Below are 19935 nucleotides of genomic sequence, written 5' to 3' on the forward strand. Positions count from 1 at the left end.
CAACGGCGTTGACAGCGACGGCAATAACATCGTCGACGGAGAGAAGCGGTACAGCCGCGGGCATAAGTGCATACGGGTGAACACACAAGAGTGTACTTCTGTGTGTTAAAGCAGTGGGGAGAAGAGGGCAGTTACGCCCCTCTGGTAGGCTGGGCTCCGACTGGGGGCGGCGCTACGCCCGGCCGAGCGGAGCCGAGCGGTGACGAACGTTGCCGAACGCGCGGGAACGTGGGGGCTCGTGCAGCGCGATGTTTTCATGCGCTTAGTTTCGCGCCGGGTGCCACGACAGTCGCATCGAGTCGGGTTCGCGCGCGCGTGCGTGCATTTTTCGAAAAAAAAAGAAGAAGAGGAAAAACTCCCCGGGAAAGACGCTGCAGCCGCACCTTGTCCGCTCGATAAGACGAACGCGACGAGGGGACACCGGGAGGATGGACTGAGGGGCGAATTTCGTGGCGGAAAGAGCGGAAGTACGAGTTCGCGCGCCAAAGTTCTCTATCTCGCACAGTGTGAGAGGCGCGTCTACGTAGACATACGGGATCTCCTCGTTCTTCTCCGAGAGACAGAAGGAAAAAGCGGGAAGAGAGGAGAGAGAAGGCATCAGCAGTATCAGCAAAGAGTCGATCAGTGGATCGAATCTGCTCGCGCCCCCCTCCTCCCCTCCTCCTCCTCCCTCCAACTCAGCCCTTTGCTCACTCACTCATCCGTGCCCATCGAGCAAACTCCACGAACGCTACAATGTGCTGTGTGTGTGATGTACGGTGCAGTGTGTTGGTGCTAACTTAGTGATAACGATATACCCCTCCTCCTTCTCCGCGCCGCGTCTACCTACAATCCGCGGAGCCTACGAAAACTAGTCCTGTTATCTCGACCGGGGATTGCCGCCGGGAGATAAGGTAAGCGCAGACAGAGCGTCGATCGCTATAGTTGCTTGATTATCCGCGTTGATTGTTTCGCGACGGGGGGGCACGTCGCGCCTGCACCGCACTGCAGCGCCAGCGAATACCTCGGGTTTGCCTTGCCTGTGTGGCTTGGCCTTTATCGAATCCAACCCGCCGAGTCGCTTTTCCAGCCATCACAGTCGTAATACGTAAGTCGATTCGCAGCCCGCGGGTGCAGCGTATAAACGGGATTTGGCTTTTGGGCCTCGAGATCCGCGAACGTGTCAGACTGTCGTCGCGAGCAGCGTCAGACTTCGGTACCGCGGGAAGTATAGCAAATAATTCGCGTTACCTAACTGGATATCTTAAATGTGATTCAGGTTAGTTAACAAGGTTCATTGGCAGAGTAAGATCAAAACATCGCGATTTAAACAACATCCCAGTATAACGTTGACGACTAGAGCCCTCGCTATTCGTCTTTGAGTTTATATTTGGCCTGTGATCGTGATTTTTTTGTTAGACACGCAATATAATAAAGATTAGATGCTTTAAAATACATTTTAATATCGTCCCTGTAATAAAATAAATAGAGAAAGGCCTGGATGATTAGAAAATTCATCTGGCTCGTCTGTACAACGCGGAAATGTTTGAAAATATTTAAACGATGAGCCGATATTACTTTTCGTGGTTTAATTGATCTTCCCGAAAATAATTCATTGCGATTGAGTCTTTTAATCCTCAACCCTTTTCCTTTAACAAAATCTTTAAAGTCTTTTACGAATGATTGCGTAATTTTTAAACTCTGTGAAACCGAGCCAAACTGAGCGAAGCAAATCGAAAGTTTAAGCGAAAGTTGAATAGTCACACGAATTCCGACGCAGGTAAAGATCGGTTGGTAGGTTAGAATAACATAAATGCGACCTGCGAGTGGACCCTTCGCCCGTTCGCAACACTTTTTGCTCGACAAAATGTCAAATTAATGTCCTCTGGCGATTTTCCTCTCTTCAGCTTTGTGAATGTCAGCGTCATTTATAGTTTTCTTGTTAAAATGACTAACGCGCTTAATGGCCACAGTTGTTAGCCTTAAAAACGTTAAGGGTTTCATTTGTGGTTTCTCGATGTGTTTGTGTCTGTGCCCGATGACAATAGGAAATCATTTCACCACTCTTGTTACCTGCAGTGACCATTACTGTCTCTAAAAGAATTTAAAGAAAACTAAAACTTCAGAGAATTTTAAATGTCCCGATAAATAATCCCGATAATTATTGAAAACCTGCGAAATGTATCTACAATTTACCTTATAGTTGAGATATTATTGTATAATAAATAAATTATTGAAATAATTACGCGGTTGACGGATAGAAGTTACACAGATAAGAAATCAAGATTTGTTTTTCTTACAAAATATTTACTGTTTGCCATTATGCACACAATTATTTTACAACCCTTGGATGCGTTTTATGCGACCACGATAGTGTTGAATTATTATAAATATACGCTTACAGTTTAAATAATTTGATATCAAATGAGAAATGAATAAAAGACAATTAACAGCAAATCATCTATAAACAAGATATAAATCTTATCAATAAATCCTTTTATATTTTAATCTTTCTCTCTTAATCTGTTCCGAAATAACGTGGTTCATTATGCGAATAAGAAAAATGTATTATACAATCTTCTTCAAAGGCAAATAATATCTCATAATTCTTCTAATGTCGATTCAAAGCTTTGTCAGATTATAAGATATATAACTTCTTAAGTATATAATAGAAAGAAACACGTTAGTCTCATTTTTATAACATTTTTACTGTTGTAGGAATTCTTTCGTTATAGGAAAACTACCGCAACTAACTTTGTAGCACTGGTGTTAATAGTGTTTATAGTATGACGAGAATTAAACGATTGAGTCATTTTCGACATTAATATTATATTATTCGATGTTAGAATTTACTTAATCTCAATCTGTCTGTATTAATAAAGTTTGTCCTTTTTCTGGACTAATTTTTAATTCCAAGTAATTTAATTAATGCTGATAACTTTTCAAAATTAAAGTGCGGCTTTCTAATCATTAAAAATATTGAAAATTGACATTAGTTTTAGACATTTTAAATAGTTTTAATATTCTCTACGTATCTCTATCACAAATATATAAAAGTAATTTCTGTAAAAAAAAAAGATAGTTGCCGCAAAATACAGCAGAATGATTATAAGTAATTTTTATATTTTATAAGACGTTTAGCGCTTATGTGGGATCGCAATTATACATTTTGGATTTATGTTCACATAAATGGAATGTACTTTTATTTTTCTCGTTTCGCGCAATTTTGCGAAAGTATATTTTCTCTTCAATGGGAAAAAAGCATATAAAAAATATCGGAAAAGTGAAAACACGGTGGTTCGCATAGGGCATAATTGGCGATTTGTGTAACAGATTGATAGTACAAGACAAGTTCATTGCAGAGATATGAAGCGCTTGGATGGTTAACTCGGCTACTGTTTTAACTTGAGGATAGAAAAACACGGGGACGGTAATATTAATTCTTTGGTAGCAGCAACGGTAACATTAATCCTATGCGCTCCGTCTCGGGTACTTCTACGTGAACGTAACACAAGAGAAATTACGATGCATTAATGTATTTATACTACCAACTTATTTGAATCCCGCCTTACACGCTGTCGTAAAACGTGATAAATCCTTCGTAATTTTACTACGAGAGAGATCCTCGAAGATTTCCATACTACACGCTCGACCGTCGTTGCTCGCTCGCTTTCCTTCTCTCCCGTCAGACATATTTGCGAATGCTCCACTTATTTTCTGTTCTGGAAAAGAAGTACGCACCAAAATTTACATCCACCCCTTTTTTTATGCCTCGAAATTACGATAATAATAAACATTTCGATGCAAAATAATCACTTTTGTTTTATGCTTGCGCCGAGCGAAGCCTTTCGAAGCTAAGAAAACATCCTCGAAAAAACTCAACGTCGGCATTGAACGAATTCCACTGTCGGCCAATGTCCCTTTGAACTCCGAAACTCGAGTTTGTCTCTTTTCCCCGGGACGGATCGCGTTACTACACGCATCTCTTGGCGACGCGGCGGCCCCCGAGAGTCTCTCGCGTTCTCGATCGTTTCGTTCCTGATCCGTCGGCCGCCGATCCGCTTCTCGTCGTAGCTTGGCGCTCGCCGAAGCGACGCCGACGACGACGTCTCTCCTCTCTTATTTTCGCGGCCGTGACAGCACCAGCCGCCACGGCCCGACGATTCCATTCTTCATCCCCCGACGCGTTTCGACGGCGCGCGAGCGAAAAACAGCGGTCCGTTTTGGGTTCCTATCGGGTTATCACAAACTGCGGTCAAAGATGGATCTTACGTGTCTCAACACGTCACTACGAGTAATGTCGAACATGTTTGACGCTTAATGCACACCTTGGGACATTTGGATCCTGCTCATTTTTCTTTTCTTTCGAATATCTTGTAATTACACTGCAAATCTAAGTGTTGTATTTTAAAACGCGCTTAAAACGTTTAAAATCTTGTAGTCACCTTTTAAGCATTTAGAAACGTATTAAATATAAAGACACATAAAGCTTTTTTTGAAAGCACGTGTTTTACTTTGACGTGGATTTAATGCATTTAAAGTGTTTTAAATACACAAAAATGTATTCCTTAAAAAATACAAAAATGCTTTGGTTTAAGAATATTTTATACTTAAAATGAAAATTTTCACAATTCTGTTTATGTTATTTTTCTCGATTTTTTTATGGATTGACATATTCCAGTCCAATGTTACATGTCGATGGCGAAATCTTACTTCTTTCCGCGCTCTTGGCGAGACCCTTTTATTCATACAAATGCATTTTGTTCATAAGAAAACATGCCACGTAGCGAAGAATATTTCTATCTATAAGTGTTTAATTTAACACGGTTTTAGTGTTGTCTGTTTTGTGTATAATGCTCGAAAACATAAGCAAACGTATTATTTATATAAAACGTATTAAACGTTTTATAATAAAACATTACGATGTTTTAATTTGATGTATAAAAAAAACAGTTATCCTGTTTTATTTTCATATAATTGTTCCGATAAAATACTTTTATGTTTTGTTTTAAAACACTTAGATTTGGAGTGCAGTTACAACAATTATATATTCAATTTTTTTTACTTGACAGCCAAACAAATGGCTGTCAAGGTGTACGTACGAATAATAATAATTGTTATATCCTTGTAAAAGTGATGAAAATTAGTGAAGAACATGACTCGCCGAAGAACGACGATGTGCGTTAAGTGTCGGGCATATACGTAGCGTGAAGATTTCGTCGAATCTTCGAATAGCAGTTGAGAAAGCCGTCACTTTCTCACCCTGGAAGATAGTAGTTCGATACTTCGAAACTGGAATGACCAATGCCAGTTTCTACATCCTGGAGGTAAAGGGAATGAGGCGCGATGTGTGTTTGAATGGAAAAAAATGCATTTGCTCCGTGATATCGGAGCCGCAAGGCTTATGCCTCGTCTACAATGAGTCGTTGATCGTAAGAAATTTAACCAATCACGTTCGCTCATTCTTCTCTAAGATCAACTGTGATTGGCTAGATTTCTTACGACCAACGACTAACTACTCATCGTAGACGGGGCATTAGTCGCTTCCGCAAAAGAACTCGGCTAACAAAATCGATTTTATTTCTATTCCGTTTCTTTTCTAAACCTGTATTATAATTTTGACCTTACGCACATGTGTGCGTGTGCGTGCGTGCGTACGTACATTTCCGACGCCGTCGCGGCATTGGACGCCGACGCTACCGCGAACGACGATGCTTTTGAGGAGATTAACGAATTTCGATAAGATTAGCGACGTGATACGTGATCGAGGAGTTCACGCCGATGGAGTTTCGTCTCGAGAGTGGACACAGTGATGTAACCCGCACGGTTAAGATAAGATCCGCCGCCAGATCTTCGCGGCGGACTCGTAATGAAAGCACAATTAATCCGAGTCAGAGCCGAAATCAAATCCCTGGCGCCGCTAATCGCGAGAGCGAACACCTAAAGCACGCGGCCCGCGTTTGTCCGTTGGCACGCGAAAAATATCGAATGTGGTGATTTACGGCGTGTATCAGATAGAGCCAGAGAGATAGCGAGAAACGCACGGAATTTTTTTTTTTTTTTTTTATTAACGCGGCGTAGGGGAGACTAATTTTTCACGCGCTTAATTATTGGCTTTACAATGGAGACACGCGTGCGATAAATCGCGCGAGGAATGTTTATTCGCGTCGGTGAAAACTCGTTACTCGCCGACGTTACTATTACGATCGATGAGATCATCTTTATCGCAATACGAGCAAACGTGTATACGAATAGTATCCCCTTATCGGCTGTAATTATTTCTTCGGCGGTTCAACGGTCGTGCTCCAATTTGCTCAAACCTGTTCTCGTCACGGTCACCGTATGTAATATTCGATATATATATATATATATATATATATATATATATATGTATAAATATAACGATCTAGGAAGTGACCGCTTATCATCGTGGATCACGCGGGGAATCTATTTTTTTTTATAACTCTGTCCTTCGTTTCTACGCACGTCGAGTTTCGTAATCTCTCGCGCGCGGTTAAAGTCTACGGTATTTTCGTGTTGGTTATCTAACCCGGGGTTTTCAATCGTTATCGCGATTGTCAAATCGATCGAGGAATCAACTCTCCACGGTCTGTACGAGTGATCGAAAGTGCATATCGGTCAAGAGGCTGATTTCGATTATCTAGCGCCGAGCGTCGCCTGTTAGATTAGACAATTTTCTTCGCGTCCCAAATTTTAACGGTAAATAACAAAAAGACAAACCGCTGTCAGATGTCCGTCAGAGGAGCAGGTGGGAAAAGAGGAAGTAGAAAATCAGAACTCCGCGCAAGAGGGAACGAGTTTCTTTATTAGTAAGTTCTTTTTTCTCCCCCCTAGAGAAACGAGTTTCGCGTATCGGTAATTATTTGAAACTGTGAGAACGCCCATATATATTCCCAGCGGTAAAATATTCGAGCATGCTAATGATTCGAGCGACCGCTGGATGTGGATGCGATAAAAATGAAGTGCGCCGCTCGCGCGTGATTTATAATATTGCCAAAAAAAATATTATTCCGATCGTGAGAGATATCTCTCTCTCTCGAAAAAGTAATCGCTCGCTCGTCTTGCGATCGTGTCGGGCGATACGGTTTGATTGATCTGTTCAAATTTAGTTATATCTATGATCGATCGAGTCCGCGATTATCTTTCCGACGTTTTTGGCGATAACCGCCTAAATTGAGCGACAATTTGGTACGTCGATACTTTTCGCTTAATTAATTAACCGCGTGATTAGTGCATCACTTGTAATTTATATTAAATGGCACTGAACATATTCATAAGAAGTACCGAGACTAATTATGGGTATGTAGGGCCGCGTTACGCGTTGTAATTATTACATGGCTGATAATATTATCTAACGCACGAGAGATATATTTGCGGAATATATATATGTGTACGTCGTACATCGCATATTAATAATAACAGAAGAGTTTCGATGGGCCGGCAATTAAAATTAATCGGATATGCGTGTCACATTCCATGCCGGTATCAATCTTATCGATACGGCTACACGGCGTTTTTCGTGTGTATCTTATCGCGCATTGTTTTCGAGTGCTTTATTTGCTCCGGGCAAGAGTGATTTTTTAGCGTAGAGTCCAAAAATAGACCGGACAAATGTAATGTAACGTCCGAATTTGTCGAAACCACCACCGCCGCCGCCGCCGCCACCACCAACGCCATCGTCGTCACCGCACCACCTCGTTCTTTTTACGCGTCGAAAGATTCACTATTTTGCGGCTTTGCGACTGAAAATGAAACCTGTCGACCGGCGTAACCGGTTTCACTCGGAGGAGGAAGATATTTTTTTTTCCACCGGAGCCGCAAACGTGCACGCAGAGCGTTTTTCGTTCTCGCGACAATAATAAAAATTCACCGGCGGAAACTCTCCACCACCAGTTAGTTATTATCTAATATTTCCGAAAACATGCCTCGATAAGAAAATCCCGTTTGCGCCTCTCGCTTCTCTTCTCTCCCGTTTCCTCTCGCGCTCCGCCATCCGGATTGGGCGATTAAACCGACCTGTCCCGGTTGCGTCATCGGCGACCTTGATCGCGCATAAGCTGATTGATAAATCATTTCGAGTATTTGATCGTCGATCGTTGATACTCAGTACGCTTCGCACTGAAGCGCCGATCAGGACCTAATTACCGTAGATCACGGCGATCGATTATCGGAATTCGAAGCTTCACGCTAATTCGACGATCGGGGTAAGTCTGTTTCTCTCGTGCGTACCCTCCTTGCGTTTTTTATCGGATCTGGCGGTATTAAACGGAAGGATTTCCATCGAGATTTCATTGTTACGTAAGCGAGAATCGAGCTCTTTGATCAGAAGGAGGCTTGAAATAAAAAAAACCTGAATTCTGACATTTAAAAATATTCGCATTAATCAAAGTAATAAAATATTGCTCGAAATATTTGGCGAAGAAGTCGGATATCCATGTTTGTCGTGAGCAAAAGTGAGCAACAGTGAAAAATAAAAACGCCGTCTCCTCTTTCATCTCCCCGTCGCCTTCGAGCCGAATGAAGAAAGGAAGACGGCAACACTTCTTTCCGATCGCTCGCAAAGCCATCTCGCTTTTTCCATTTTCGCGACGGAAGAAGACCAAAGAAAAAAAAGAGGAGAGAAAGAGGGAGGAGGAGAGACAAACAACTCTCAAAACAACAGGCTGCGCGTTATGCAGCTCGTAACGCGATGAAAGAATCATCGAAGCGTCTCGTGTTTCGGTATTAATTTACCGCGTGCGTGTCCGCCCGGTTCATGACACCGTCGTTCTTCCTTTTGCGCGGATATCGGAAAGCCGGTAAGGATACGCGCGCGCAGCACGTAAACCGGTGTTGCGGCGTAGCGCGACTTGTCGTCGCGCACGTTACAAAGTTGTTTCATTATCCCGTACCCACATTCGTGTGTCGCGCGGTTACACGATCGAAGATCACGACCAGAATTCGAGAAAGCTCGACCGGAGCGACGGCTTTATCGAAATGACGTGTATCGAGATATACACGTAATGTCACTTGCGACGCTGTCGCCCCCCGCGTTTCTTCTGGATCGTGTTTCGATCGATTAATTAATATAGTAATAACTTTCGGATTTGACAGCGTCTTATTAAATTGGCCCGCACCGCGCGAGTGATACAATATTAATTAATACGCACGCGCGCATGTCCAGCCGCGCATTGCGAGGCCGTGCAAACCGCGATATTATTTATTGCTAATATAATCATAATTTTCCTACTGCGTGGGATCTGCGTTGGACTAGGCGCTCCAATTGACTTCAGTCCACGTTTGCATTTAATAACTCGCGCGTCTCGTGGTTGACAAGTAGTCGAAGCGGTTGTACATTCCGTCCGAGTCGACGTCAAACGCGCTTCCGATCGTCGCAATTTACGCCTAAAATATTAATTTCGCGTGCGCATCCGGGACTTGTTGAGTAAATTATATTTCCCTCGCGGTTCCCTGACACTTCTCCTCCATGCCGCGCGGCATAGAAGGATCTAGCGGAGAGGAGGGATAATCGATCGGGATCAACGACCGAGCGGGGAAACAACAACCGTACTAATCCGTGCCATTGTGTTTTCGCAGGACGGAGGCCAGGAAGAGGTTTTCCTCTCGCTCCAAGCAAGTCAGGCCGAGATTACCTATGATCCCACTGGGCGTCGCGAGGACGACGGAAAAGGAAGAGAGGCGCTTTCGGCAGGAATCCTAATCTTCCTCCACGACCTGCCGCCGCCCGTTCTTTCTCTCTCTCTCTCTGCACTCCGTTTTCCACCTTCCCCCGTCTCCCCCTTCCCCCCCCCCCCTCACGTCTTCTCCTCCCCGTCCCGCTGTTGCTCCCCCGTTGTCTGCTCGTTCCTCGGCGAGCGATCGCGACGCACCGAGATCTCGTTGGAGGGTACGATGGACATGAGCAGCGAGTCGAGCGCCAGGACGTGGTACGAAACGCCTAGGTCGTTGGAGCCGCCTTCAGGGGGTGCCGGAGTCGCCGGAGTGGTCGGCAACGATTACAGGGGTTACTACCCTCATGCCGGTCCTACGGCGCATCACCCCGCAGCTGCGGCCCACTACGCCCATAGTAAGTACACACGTCGTGTTTTCTCCTTCCTTTAATCGCTTACATCTTCCTATAGCTGTCTCTCTCTCTCTCTCTTACTTTCTCGGAGCTTCTCATTTTCCTCCTCTGTTTTTCCACCCTGAGAAGCTGTCGTCGCGGTTCAACGACCGACTGCTCTCGTCGACATTTCCCTTAAGAACGACTCACCGAGGTCGAAATCAAAGGAAGCAAGAACTCCCGAGAAAGGGGAGTCTTACCTTCTTTTTTTTTACAGCGGCGGGTACCGCGCGGCTATTAAGAGGATAATACGTATAATCTTCGAGCCACTTTGTAGCGTTATCGATTGAAATCGGCCTTAGCGATTCCTTAGCCAGCGCGTGCACGGTAGAAACTCTCGATTACGATAACATAGCTCGCGCTTCCTCGCCCTCGAAAGTTAAATTACGCAAAAAAAAAAAAAAAAAAACAATGCGACGTTGAACACACTGGATCGCTAATCCGGCGGGAGAGTTGAAGCAAATCCTTTGGCGAATGTATATGATAAAAGCTACTGCACCCCGCCGACGGTTTCTCGCGTGTTTCACGAGTTGCGGTTGGGTTCAACGACCGTCGAACAGTCACCTCTCTCTCTCTCTGCGGGCACTACTCATTAATTAGAATTTCTATATTTAATTAACGAGGCGTCTCCGAGGCTATCAGCGGCCATCGAATGTCTCCCCTGATGCATCGCCATTTCGCTCCTCCCTCCCTGGGCCTAGATACCTGCCCCGATAATTAAATTTCTACCGCGGCTGATAGGCGCGTGACATTGTACAACTGGGAGGCCCCGGGAGAGTGACAAGCGTAACGTGCCATTGGGACAGTTTCTTGGCGCAGCGCGCTCCTAATCCCATCTCGTGTGCCCCCGAATATACACAGGCAGCCCTCGAGACGCCTCTCGAACGCGCGCTCTCTCGAGCACGCAAGTGCGCGCGGCGTTTGTATGCCCACGTGCCCGCGTTTCTTCTCTTGTGTCCCCGCGCACTTCTCAACTGCCTCCCCGCGGTTCCACGGCCTATACGTCCTCTCGATTCTCGCCAGGCACAAAATGACTTTCCGTTTCGAGGCACAACCCTTCGCCGTTCCTCCGGCGTGAAATGATGAGCGGCGAGAAGCCAAGGACGATTAGCAAGAACCAGTAAATAAAGAAGAAGCGTAAACGCAGAAAATGTGTGATTAGCCGTCTGTAAAAAGGAAATCGAGGATAAGGAACAACGCTTGACAGTTGCGCGTGCATGTAGGAGAGAAAATAAAAAATGTAATTAAATATGGAAAGGGGAAATGGATGAAGTCCGCAGCGAGAGGAAGTCGCGGACGCGAGGCCCCGAAGATTGTATTGGCAACTTTGGAAATGACAAAACAAGCTTAATTTTCGCAGCACACACCATTTTATTTAGCATTTATTTTATCGGACAATTTTAACGATATTTCTTTTCGGTTTGGTACATAAGATATCGCTGAATTTGTGAAACGAAAATTTCTACTGCTTTTGCACATGGTGCAGTCGATAACAAGCAAATCGCTCTTTGTTTCTAACTTTACGCTTTTAAGAAATTCCACGCGAGAAAAGATTTCACGGCGTCACGCGAAGAGAAAAAGAGAGTCGTTTCTTCGAGGAGGGGGCGCGCTAGGCCGACAGTGTGTACACTCCAGATGTACGTAATCTCGATAGCTCCTTCGGTTCCTCGCCGTTGACCAAGCATGAAAAAGCATAGCGCAGTTACAGAAATGTAGGCGTAAGATAGAGAATGTAAAAACGCGAAGAGGAGAGGAACAATACAAAGAAGAAGAAGAGCGTTTTATTCGAGACTTTTTGACGCACCGTGGAAAACCCAAAGCTAGAGGAAGGAAGGAAAAGGGAGAAGAAGACCGAATGATGGGATAGGCAAAAGGCTAAAAAGTGCGCGAGGGACCGAGGAAGAAATACGATACAGCCGGGCCAGATCTCGAGGCCCCTTGCTGGAAGGCGATATCCCTGATTCGCGCCGACGTGCGCGGATCATACTCGGCCCTCTGTTAGCTCGTGACACCCCCAAAAAACGAGAGCGCCCTTCAGAATCGGAATCAAATCTGTTGCGGCCGATTGTACGTCGAGACGGCGCGCGGAATTTCTTGCGCTCTCCTCCCTGGTCACTCTTCTTCATCGTCCGAGAGCTCCGTCGTCCGACGATGATTTCTCTTTCCGCGCCGACAGAACCGAGCCGAGCTGAGCCGATTGCTTCTGCCTTTCGTCATGTGGTCGCCGTGGCCGTCGGAAAAGCCTCGTCGTTCGAACGCGTCCCGAGTTTTGACAGCCGTTGATGCGTAAGGCGGGAAAGTGTCGACAACCAACGAACCAATCTTTCGAGGTCTTCTTCATGGTCTTGGCCACCAAGACGTTACGGAAATTTAATCCGAAAATATAGTGACGTAATAATTCACGGATACATAAAATACTATATCTGATTTTTTTTTGTACGTGAAACCAACAATATTTGTGAGTGAAACTATAGATGCAGTAGAGGTGCATGGGGCGGAGAGATCGTCTCTAACGCTGGGATTGATTGACCGAAAACACCGAATCGTGCAATTCTTACGCGTATTTGCGAGATACGCTTTCACGCGCACTCGGAGTCGGAGTGTTTTTCCTCCGACTAATGCCGACTAACGTTCAGCGAAACAGAGAAACGCAGACGAAGAGGAGAGCAGCATTAAGGGGAGGGGGAGGGGGAGATGGGACAGCGAGAAGTGATGCTAAAAAGAGGAAAAAAAATAAATAAACAAGATAGGCGGACGCGCACGGAGAGCGGGATGCATAATACACAGTGGTTGCGGCACAGACAGGAAGGAAGCGCAGCCAACCGCGAAGCCCGCGGGGTCTGAGAGTGGTGCATACGTAATTGCGGGGCCACGCGGGAGGCTCTTCTCTCTTTCTCTCTCTCTCTGTCTCTTTTGTAAGCTAGGTCTGGTCCCTTCCTCGCCTCTCCTCTTTCTTCTCCGCCGAGCGGAGCGATCCCGTATCCGCGCCGTCGTCGACGATGACGACGACGAAGAAGAGGATCCGGTGTTGTTCAGGCCGAAGCGGCACGGCGATAACCTGGACTGGTACGCGCGCGTCGCTCCGGTGTGCAAAATGTGTGCAACCGCGGCACACACCGACCGACCGACCGACCGGCGCCATCTTGCGCAAATGCACACGCCAGCTGAAGGCGGAGCCTCTCCCGAAGGGCCTCTCCGTCGCTCTCTCTTTCCCGTGGTTTCTCTATCTCTATCTCCGTCTCTCTCTCTCTCTCTCTCTCTCTCTCTCTCTCTCTCTCTCTCTTCCTCCCTCTTCTCTCCCCCTCATTCCTCCCCCCCGTTCCTCTCTTTCTCTCTGTCTAGTTCATCGTAGCAGATGCAGCCTCACCGCGATCAATCTTCTTCCTCGTCGCCGCCGCGTTTCGTTCCCTCCGTCTCCTAGTCTCTCCTCTCTCGCCTCCAACGCCACGGACGCTGCGTGTACGTGTGTGTGTGATTCCTCCGCGCTTTGCGGTAGCTCCGCATCCCAGACGAGGTGTACCGTCCGCCTCCGCGCTCTTCTGGTATTCAGAATATAGATTTTATAAGACCAATTCTCCACGCGCCCCAACGCCGATTAATTCTCGGTAATTCGAACGACACTCCCTCCCCAAATAAATAATCACAGATAAACGCCAGCGGGAAACGGGTATTGTGAAACTCGAATCTTGCCTCCGTAAAAGTGACAGGGAGTTCACGAGTGCCGCGAAGTCGAACCTCGACTTCAAATCATCGAACTCTTCGTGAACCGGGGATTCAATTTCGTAGGAATGAATTTCCACTTACGCTCCCTTAGATCGCATATTTTTCGCCTGGGTATACTCAGCAAGGCGCCTTTCGCGATCGAAGAAGAAGGAGAAAGGGAGAGAGAGAGAGAGAGAGAGAGAGAAAGGGTTCGATCGGATGGGAGGATACGGGGTGAAATTGCATGTTATTACGCGAAAGCTGCTGGGGGCGCCCGACATGAAATGAGACGTTATTTTCTACGGGAATTTTCGTGCGCACGTACCGGAATTATGTTACGAGCTCCCGCTGCAACGCGGGGGGGAGGGGGGGGCGGCTCCTTACCCGTGGGATACCTTCGGGATACATTCCCAAGGGGAGAGAGAGGAGGACGAGGCCCTTGACTGGCCCTCCGGGTGAACGAATGCGCGATTCTCCAATCCAACGAAAGTCATTCGCGCGAGAATTCGTTAACGAGTTATTCCACGGGGATTGCGTGCGCGTCTCGCCGTCGTTGTTACCAAGCGATAATTGGCCTCCGCGCGCTAACCGGAGGATAATGACGAGCGAGCGTTTCCATCGAGGACGAGGATCTCTCTCTCTCTCTCTCTCCCTCTTTCGACGGAAAAAATGGAATTCAGCGGCTCCTCGTCCTTGTCGACGCGTTTTCGCGATAACAATGCTTATCGCGCGATGCTTGGTTAACGAGGCTGCCACGCGAAAATGTAATGCGTTTACGCGCGGTCGGCGGCGGATGTTTTTCAACCGAGGCGATATTTTAAGCATATCGTATTCTTATTAGCGATACTAATTGGAGCTCCGCTTGTCGGGGAGTCTCGCATTAAAAGAAAAAAGAAAAAAAAAATTACGATCCGACTCACATCGGGGACTCACTCCTCGATTTTCTCATTCCTGGCTTCATTTTCTTCGTCGTCTTCCACTTGTTTGTAACAACAAATTGGATACACTGCGATATTCGATATTTCGACGCCCGGCACGATCGTGCTACGTCTCGACGTAAATCGTTCGATATAAGTTATATTTTCCTGGAAGAATCCCTTAGCGAAAATAATTAATTACCGCTCCACGATAGTGAAGCGGGTACTCGCTCGGAAACTTCCTTCCGTTCGTCGTCTGGAAACGCCTTCGAGATACGCCAGATAATTTTCAGCAGGATTGCCCCTCCTCGCCCCCTCCGGGCTATATTTCTTCATTCAATAAGATCAACACGGTAACGAACCTTGTCGCGCCTGTGAATCTCGCTGCATCTCGATTTTGCGTTCTCTCTTTTGATGAAGCCGGCGCGAAGGCAAATGGCCGGGAAAATAAAGCGCGCTTCCTGATACGATACGACGAGTCGTCCTTTCAGATGAACCTGCCGGCGCTTTGAATCCTTTTGACTCTTTGAGATCGCCTTTTCCCCTCTTTCTCTCTCTCTCTCTCTCTCTCTCCTTCTCTCTGTCTTTCTCTCTCTCTCTCTCTCTCTCTCTCTCTCTCTCTCTCTCGCTCTTTGTCCCGCGTCTCGCACAAAAGCGAAGTGTGAGCGTCCGCGCGAGCTCTTTCGGGCGTGGTTAATTATTTGGAGTACTCGCTTTTGTGTGCGTTACGAACGAGCGAAAAAGTGGGAGAGAAAGAGAGAGAGAGCTGCTCACAGGATGAACACAGATACTCACGAGGACAAAGTTCCGCGCCGGCGCATTCGAACACGGCCACGCGCATTTGCAAATTATTCGTTATCTGACGAGTGGAAGCTTCGCGGTAGTTTTACTTTTTTTATGGAAATGCTCCCTTCACCTCGGAATATATTTCGTTAAAGCCGATGGAAAGAAATGCAGGGGACAATAATGATAAGCGGGACCGTTGTTACTTTATCTACGTCCATTTGCTTCGTTTGGGGAATAATCATGATACCGATATATTTTGCCATTATTATGTAGGTAAAAATAGTTGGAGATAACTGGTGGAAATAAACAGGCGGGGGAAAGAAAGTAGATTTAAAAATAAACCGCGTGGTGTTTTTTTATGTTCAATTTGCTCGTCGGATTGTATCTTCGACGAGGTATTATCAAATACACATAATAACGATCAAACAATTGCATAATATTCTACAGTTCCGACAGTGTTATTACGCTCCGCGTAAACGTTTTCGCTTTGATATTACGGTATTAATCATATCTCTCATCGTAATAGTCGGAATAAGATGTATATCAAAACTGATTTACATAAATCAAGCTGTGCAAGGAAAGAGAGAGAGAGAGAGAGAGAGAGAAGAAATCAGGAGTACGAAGCATATAGTAGATATTTCGCGTTGTTTTCCCCGTTTTCGAATTTGTCGTTTGGTTCGCCGGAAAATGCGCCTTTCGTGCGGCTTTCGCTCCGGCTTTGATCTTTGTCCGTGCAGGTTGGAGTAATATAAATGTAAATCGGCGGCGGCTGAATTGCGTATTGGTTACGTAATAGCCGCCAGGTTCCGCTGCGGCGCGGTGGTTTTTCACGGCAGCGGCGGCGGCGCGCAAAAAAGGGGAGAGGAAAAACCGGAGAGGAATAAAAAAAATCCCCGCACGCTCGACAATGTTCCGCAGGTGCGCCGTGAACCCGATTAATTTATTTCCGGCTCGTCGCCGCGCGGTTACGCGGTATCGATTACCATATTAATTTATTGCGGAATGTCGTCCGTTTCTCAGCGGAGGCAGCGTGCAATCGCGCGACGCGCGGCGCGCATACCCGCGCGCGTGGGCGCGGACGCTCCTGAATCATCGGCGCGCTCGGCACCGCGGCCGATCGAGTAGGCGATTAATCGAACGCGATCTTGATATCGCGTGCTTCTCACAGGCGTGGGTCGTCCCCTCGACGTTATCGCGCGTATCGCTCTTGCCCCGTGACGAACGAATTTAAAGTATCCTAAAGCAAGCGATGGCAAGTCCACGGAGAACCAAAATACGATCGCTCGGAGCGATCTTATTAAATCTCGCGCGACGGGGGGAGGTACGAATTTGCGTGGCGCGACTTCCGCGTACATTTTTGCGGACAAAAAATTTACAAATGTGCGCCGCCAATTTTACGACAATCACACACACACACACACACACACACACACACACACACACACACACACACACACACACACACACACACACACACACACACACACACACTGCGGCGTCGTTCTGTATTAGCGAGAGGGGGATAAAAACGTACAAACACGTTATACGTACAGTTGGGAGAGAACGCGTTATCTCTGCAGTCGTGTCGATCTCGTTCGCGCGATATAATAGTGACCAGTATCCATGGATTTTTTAATGAATATTCATGATACGCCGAACGCCGTTATACCGTGCAAAACTCTCCCCGGTTATTATCTATGAATCGGCCGATCGGATAATATCAGGAGGATCGCGCGGCGATATCTGAAACTTAACGATGCGGGATCTACGGGGGAACGGAGCAGAAAATGTGTATTTTTCTAAGCGGCTTTACCTTTCCCATTCTCCCCAGTCCTTCCCCGATTGACTTTAACCGTGAGCTGAAAAATTTGATACGTGAGAAATGTGGAATAGATCGCGGAGAAAAGCGACGTCGTTAGCATAATGCCACCCGTTGACGTACGACGGACTGTGTGTGTTTCGTCGTACGTGGCACCGTGAGCCTCTCCTTTCGCCGGGCCCGGGTACTTCTCGTCCGATCGTCGGACAATCCTGCCTCAACAGCACAAAGACGAATTCGCGATTGAGAAAGCGTGCGGTGTCGTACTGAAGGTCCGTCTCCAACTTGGGCTTGGGAATGAACGTTCGAAACAAAAAAAAAACTACGGGATCTACGCGGCGCAATAATAAAAGACGGTTCGTCCTCCTTTTTTTGCGTTTCGTTCCGACAAGATGACGTTACGTTTATTGCGACACGCCGCCAAGTTTTCGACTCGCGGCCGAGCGGCGCAGTCGTTGGAGCGACGATTTATGGAGCGCGATTATTGCGCGTGTGAAATCCGACGGCCGGGTTCGTAAAAGTCGGGGGAAGCCCGCGAGAGTGAATGGAAACGTTTGTATGTCGAACGAACCGTTCGAGTCGAGCCGAGGGCTCTCGTCGAGGCGAAAAAAATCATATCCGACGAAAATGCACACACTGCTGCCTTACAGCAACCGTGATTTACGACACGCGTTGCTTGATCTTTTAATATGCGTTTCCGCATTTGATTACCTTTGAGAGATTCAGATGATACTAAACGCTATTGTTCTCCATTTTATTCGACGATCAATTGAATCGAGCTTCAACAGCGATTCCGACGTAATCGCGTTCATTGTCCACTATAAATTCAGTCTGAAACTCATTGAAAATACAGTGGAAGTACCAGTCGCCTCGATTAAAAGGTTTCTCAATAAGGTTCAATGTACAATGAAAAATATAGATAATAATATAAAACGTTTTTTTTTTTTGTTCAACTCATTATTGAAATATTGAACTTATTCCGAAGTGACTGCCGTTGAAAGAAAATCACGTCAGAGAACATTGCACACTGTTCGGAAATGTGCACACCTTCCTTTCTCCATGGCCGGAACATCGGAAATGCGCGAGGGGTGGAAGGACACCTGAACAGCTGACCGCTCGTTCCGCCAGCCATATTGTCCGGGTTCCGCGTTTCACGATGGATTGGCGAGCGCAGATAAAACTGCACGAAATCGGGGATAGAAATATCGTCGAGACAATCGAGGGATACGAGTTATGTCAACGTGTCAGGGCGGGACATAACAAACGTGATACGACGAATAAAGGTGAACGGGAAGGAGTGAAACGGAAGGAGCCGCTTCGTGCCGCGCGAGGGAAAGAGAGCTGCCAGAGGGGGCGACAAAAAGTCCCGTAAAATCCTGTAAAAACAGAAGTCGCGACGACGAGGGTGAGGGAGGAGAAGGAGGGTCGAGGCAAGAGCGATAAATATCGCTTGGCATGGAAGTTTTTATCGCGTCGAGAGTGCGAAGTGTTCTTCTCCGTCTGCGCATTTCTCGCCGCTACCATTCCGCCCTTATCTTCGATTCCCATCTCGCTTGTCGTTAGGCGAGAATGATTCTGACACGAAAACGACTTTGACACAGTCGCCGGATGTTTTGTGTCTAAAACTGTCTCGCGAGCTCTGTCGTAACGCCGCGCGTGTCTCGGATAATCGGAGGAATTGGAATTGGATTGGCGTGCTGCGCGTCGTCGCGAGAAGAAAAAAAAACGAAGAGGTAAAACTTGAGCGGATATTGCATAACGCGTTAGAGCGGGGGATGAATATCCAGGTGTAACGAAATAGAGTCGGAGGATCCGAAAGCGCTTATAGCCGCACGTAGAGAGCCGCGCTTGTTTACTTTTCATTGCGGCTGCGCCGGGATGCAGCGGGATCCAATTACAGACAGGCCATCGTTGGCTCCGATTAATTACAGAGCCGCAGCTGCTCATCTCGCCCGCTCGCTGTATTCGTAATATTGTGTTTCGCGCGCGCTTCTCTAAATTTAGACAGCGTCTTTTCGCAGACGCCGCCGCCGCCGCCGCCATTTGCAAGGCGCGGATACGCCAGCGATACACGCGTCTCGCTTACGTCTCGTTTTTCTACCCTGTCCGTGTACTGGAATTATCACATTATATTAAATACGCGATTATATTAAAAGACTGCAAATTTAAAATTTATATTTCGAAAAGATTTCGAAAGCTCCTCTCTCTCCCCGACGTTTGCGCGAGGCGCAGGGTTCTCGTAACGCGTAACGTGAGTTCGAGGAGTTGAAAATTAATGTCCATAATTCGGGGGGGGAGGGAAGGGAGGGGACGGTCGAAGGGTCCAGGGTGGGAGACAAGACAAAGCGCGGTTTGGCAAAACATCATCTTGTTATCAGCGTATGCCGTGAAGGTGGTGGAGGCGGGCGTTGTTAGCAAGAACCACTCGATATATCGATCGGCCACCTCGGGCCAGGTAAGCAGGTTTGCATGCACGTCGCATGCACGTTCTGGTATTCGCTGGCAACAATGTGCATCCGCAAATTTGCACGGATATTAAGAACGCTGCACTTTCCTGGCTGACGGCGAAGGATGAGGATCGGTTAATTAGTCGTCGTCATCGTCGTCGC

At 46.8% G+C, this 19935-nt stretch overlaps 1 protein-coding gene across 3 annotated transcripts in view; it reads left to right on the plus strand.

Annotated features, from left to right (window-relative positions):
- The first annotated feature begins 244 nt into the window (after positions 1 to 244).
- LOC105836790 (GATA-binding factor C) overlaps positions 245 to 19935 on the plus strand; it is an 85396-nt gene continuing 65705 nt past the window's right edge. For 2 of the 3 annotated variants that reach the window (XM_036293794.1, XM_036293795.1), the window contains exons 1-2: positions 246 to 893; positions 9577 to 10066. In XM_036293794.1, coding sequence (XP_036149687.1) covers positions 9892 to 10066 — 175 coding nt within the window. In that variant the 5' untranslated portion in view covers positions 246 to 893; positions 9577 to 9891. Of the gene's footprint in view, positions 894 to 9576; positions 10067 to 19935 lie in introns of all 3 variants that reach the window. The other variant, XM_036293796.1, reaches the window with a different exon arrangement.

This window comes from Monomorium pharaonis, chromosome 11, assembly GCF_013373865.1.
Source record: "Monomorium pharaonis isolate MP-MQ-018 chromosome 11, ASM1337386v2, whole genome shotgun sequence".
Lineage (NCBI taxonomy): Eukaryota > Metazoa > Arthropoda > Insecta > Hymenoptera > Formicidae > Monomorium > Monomorium pharaonis.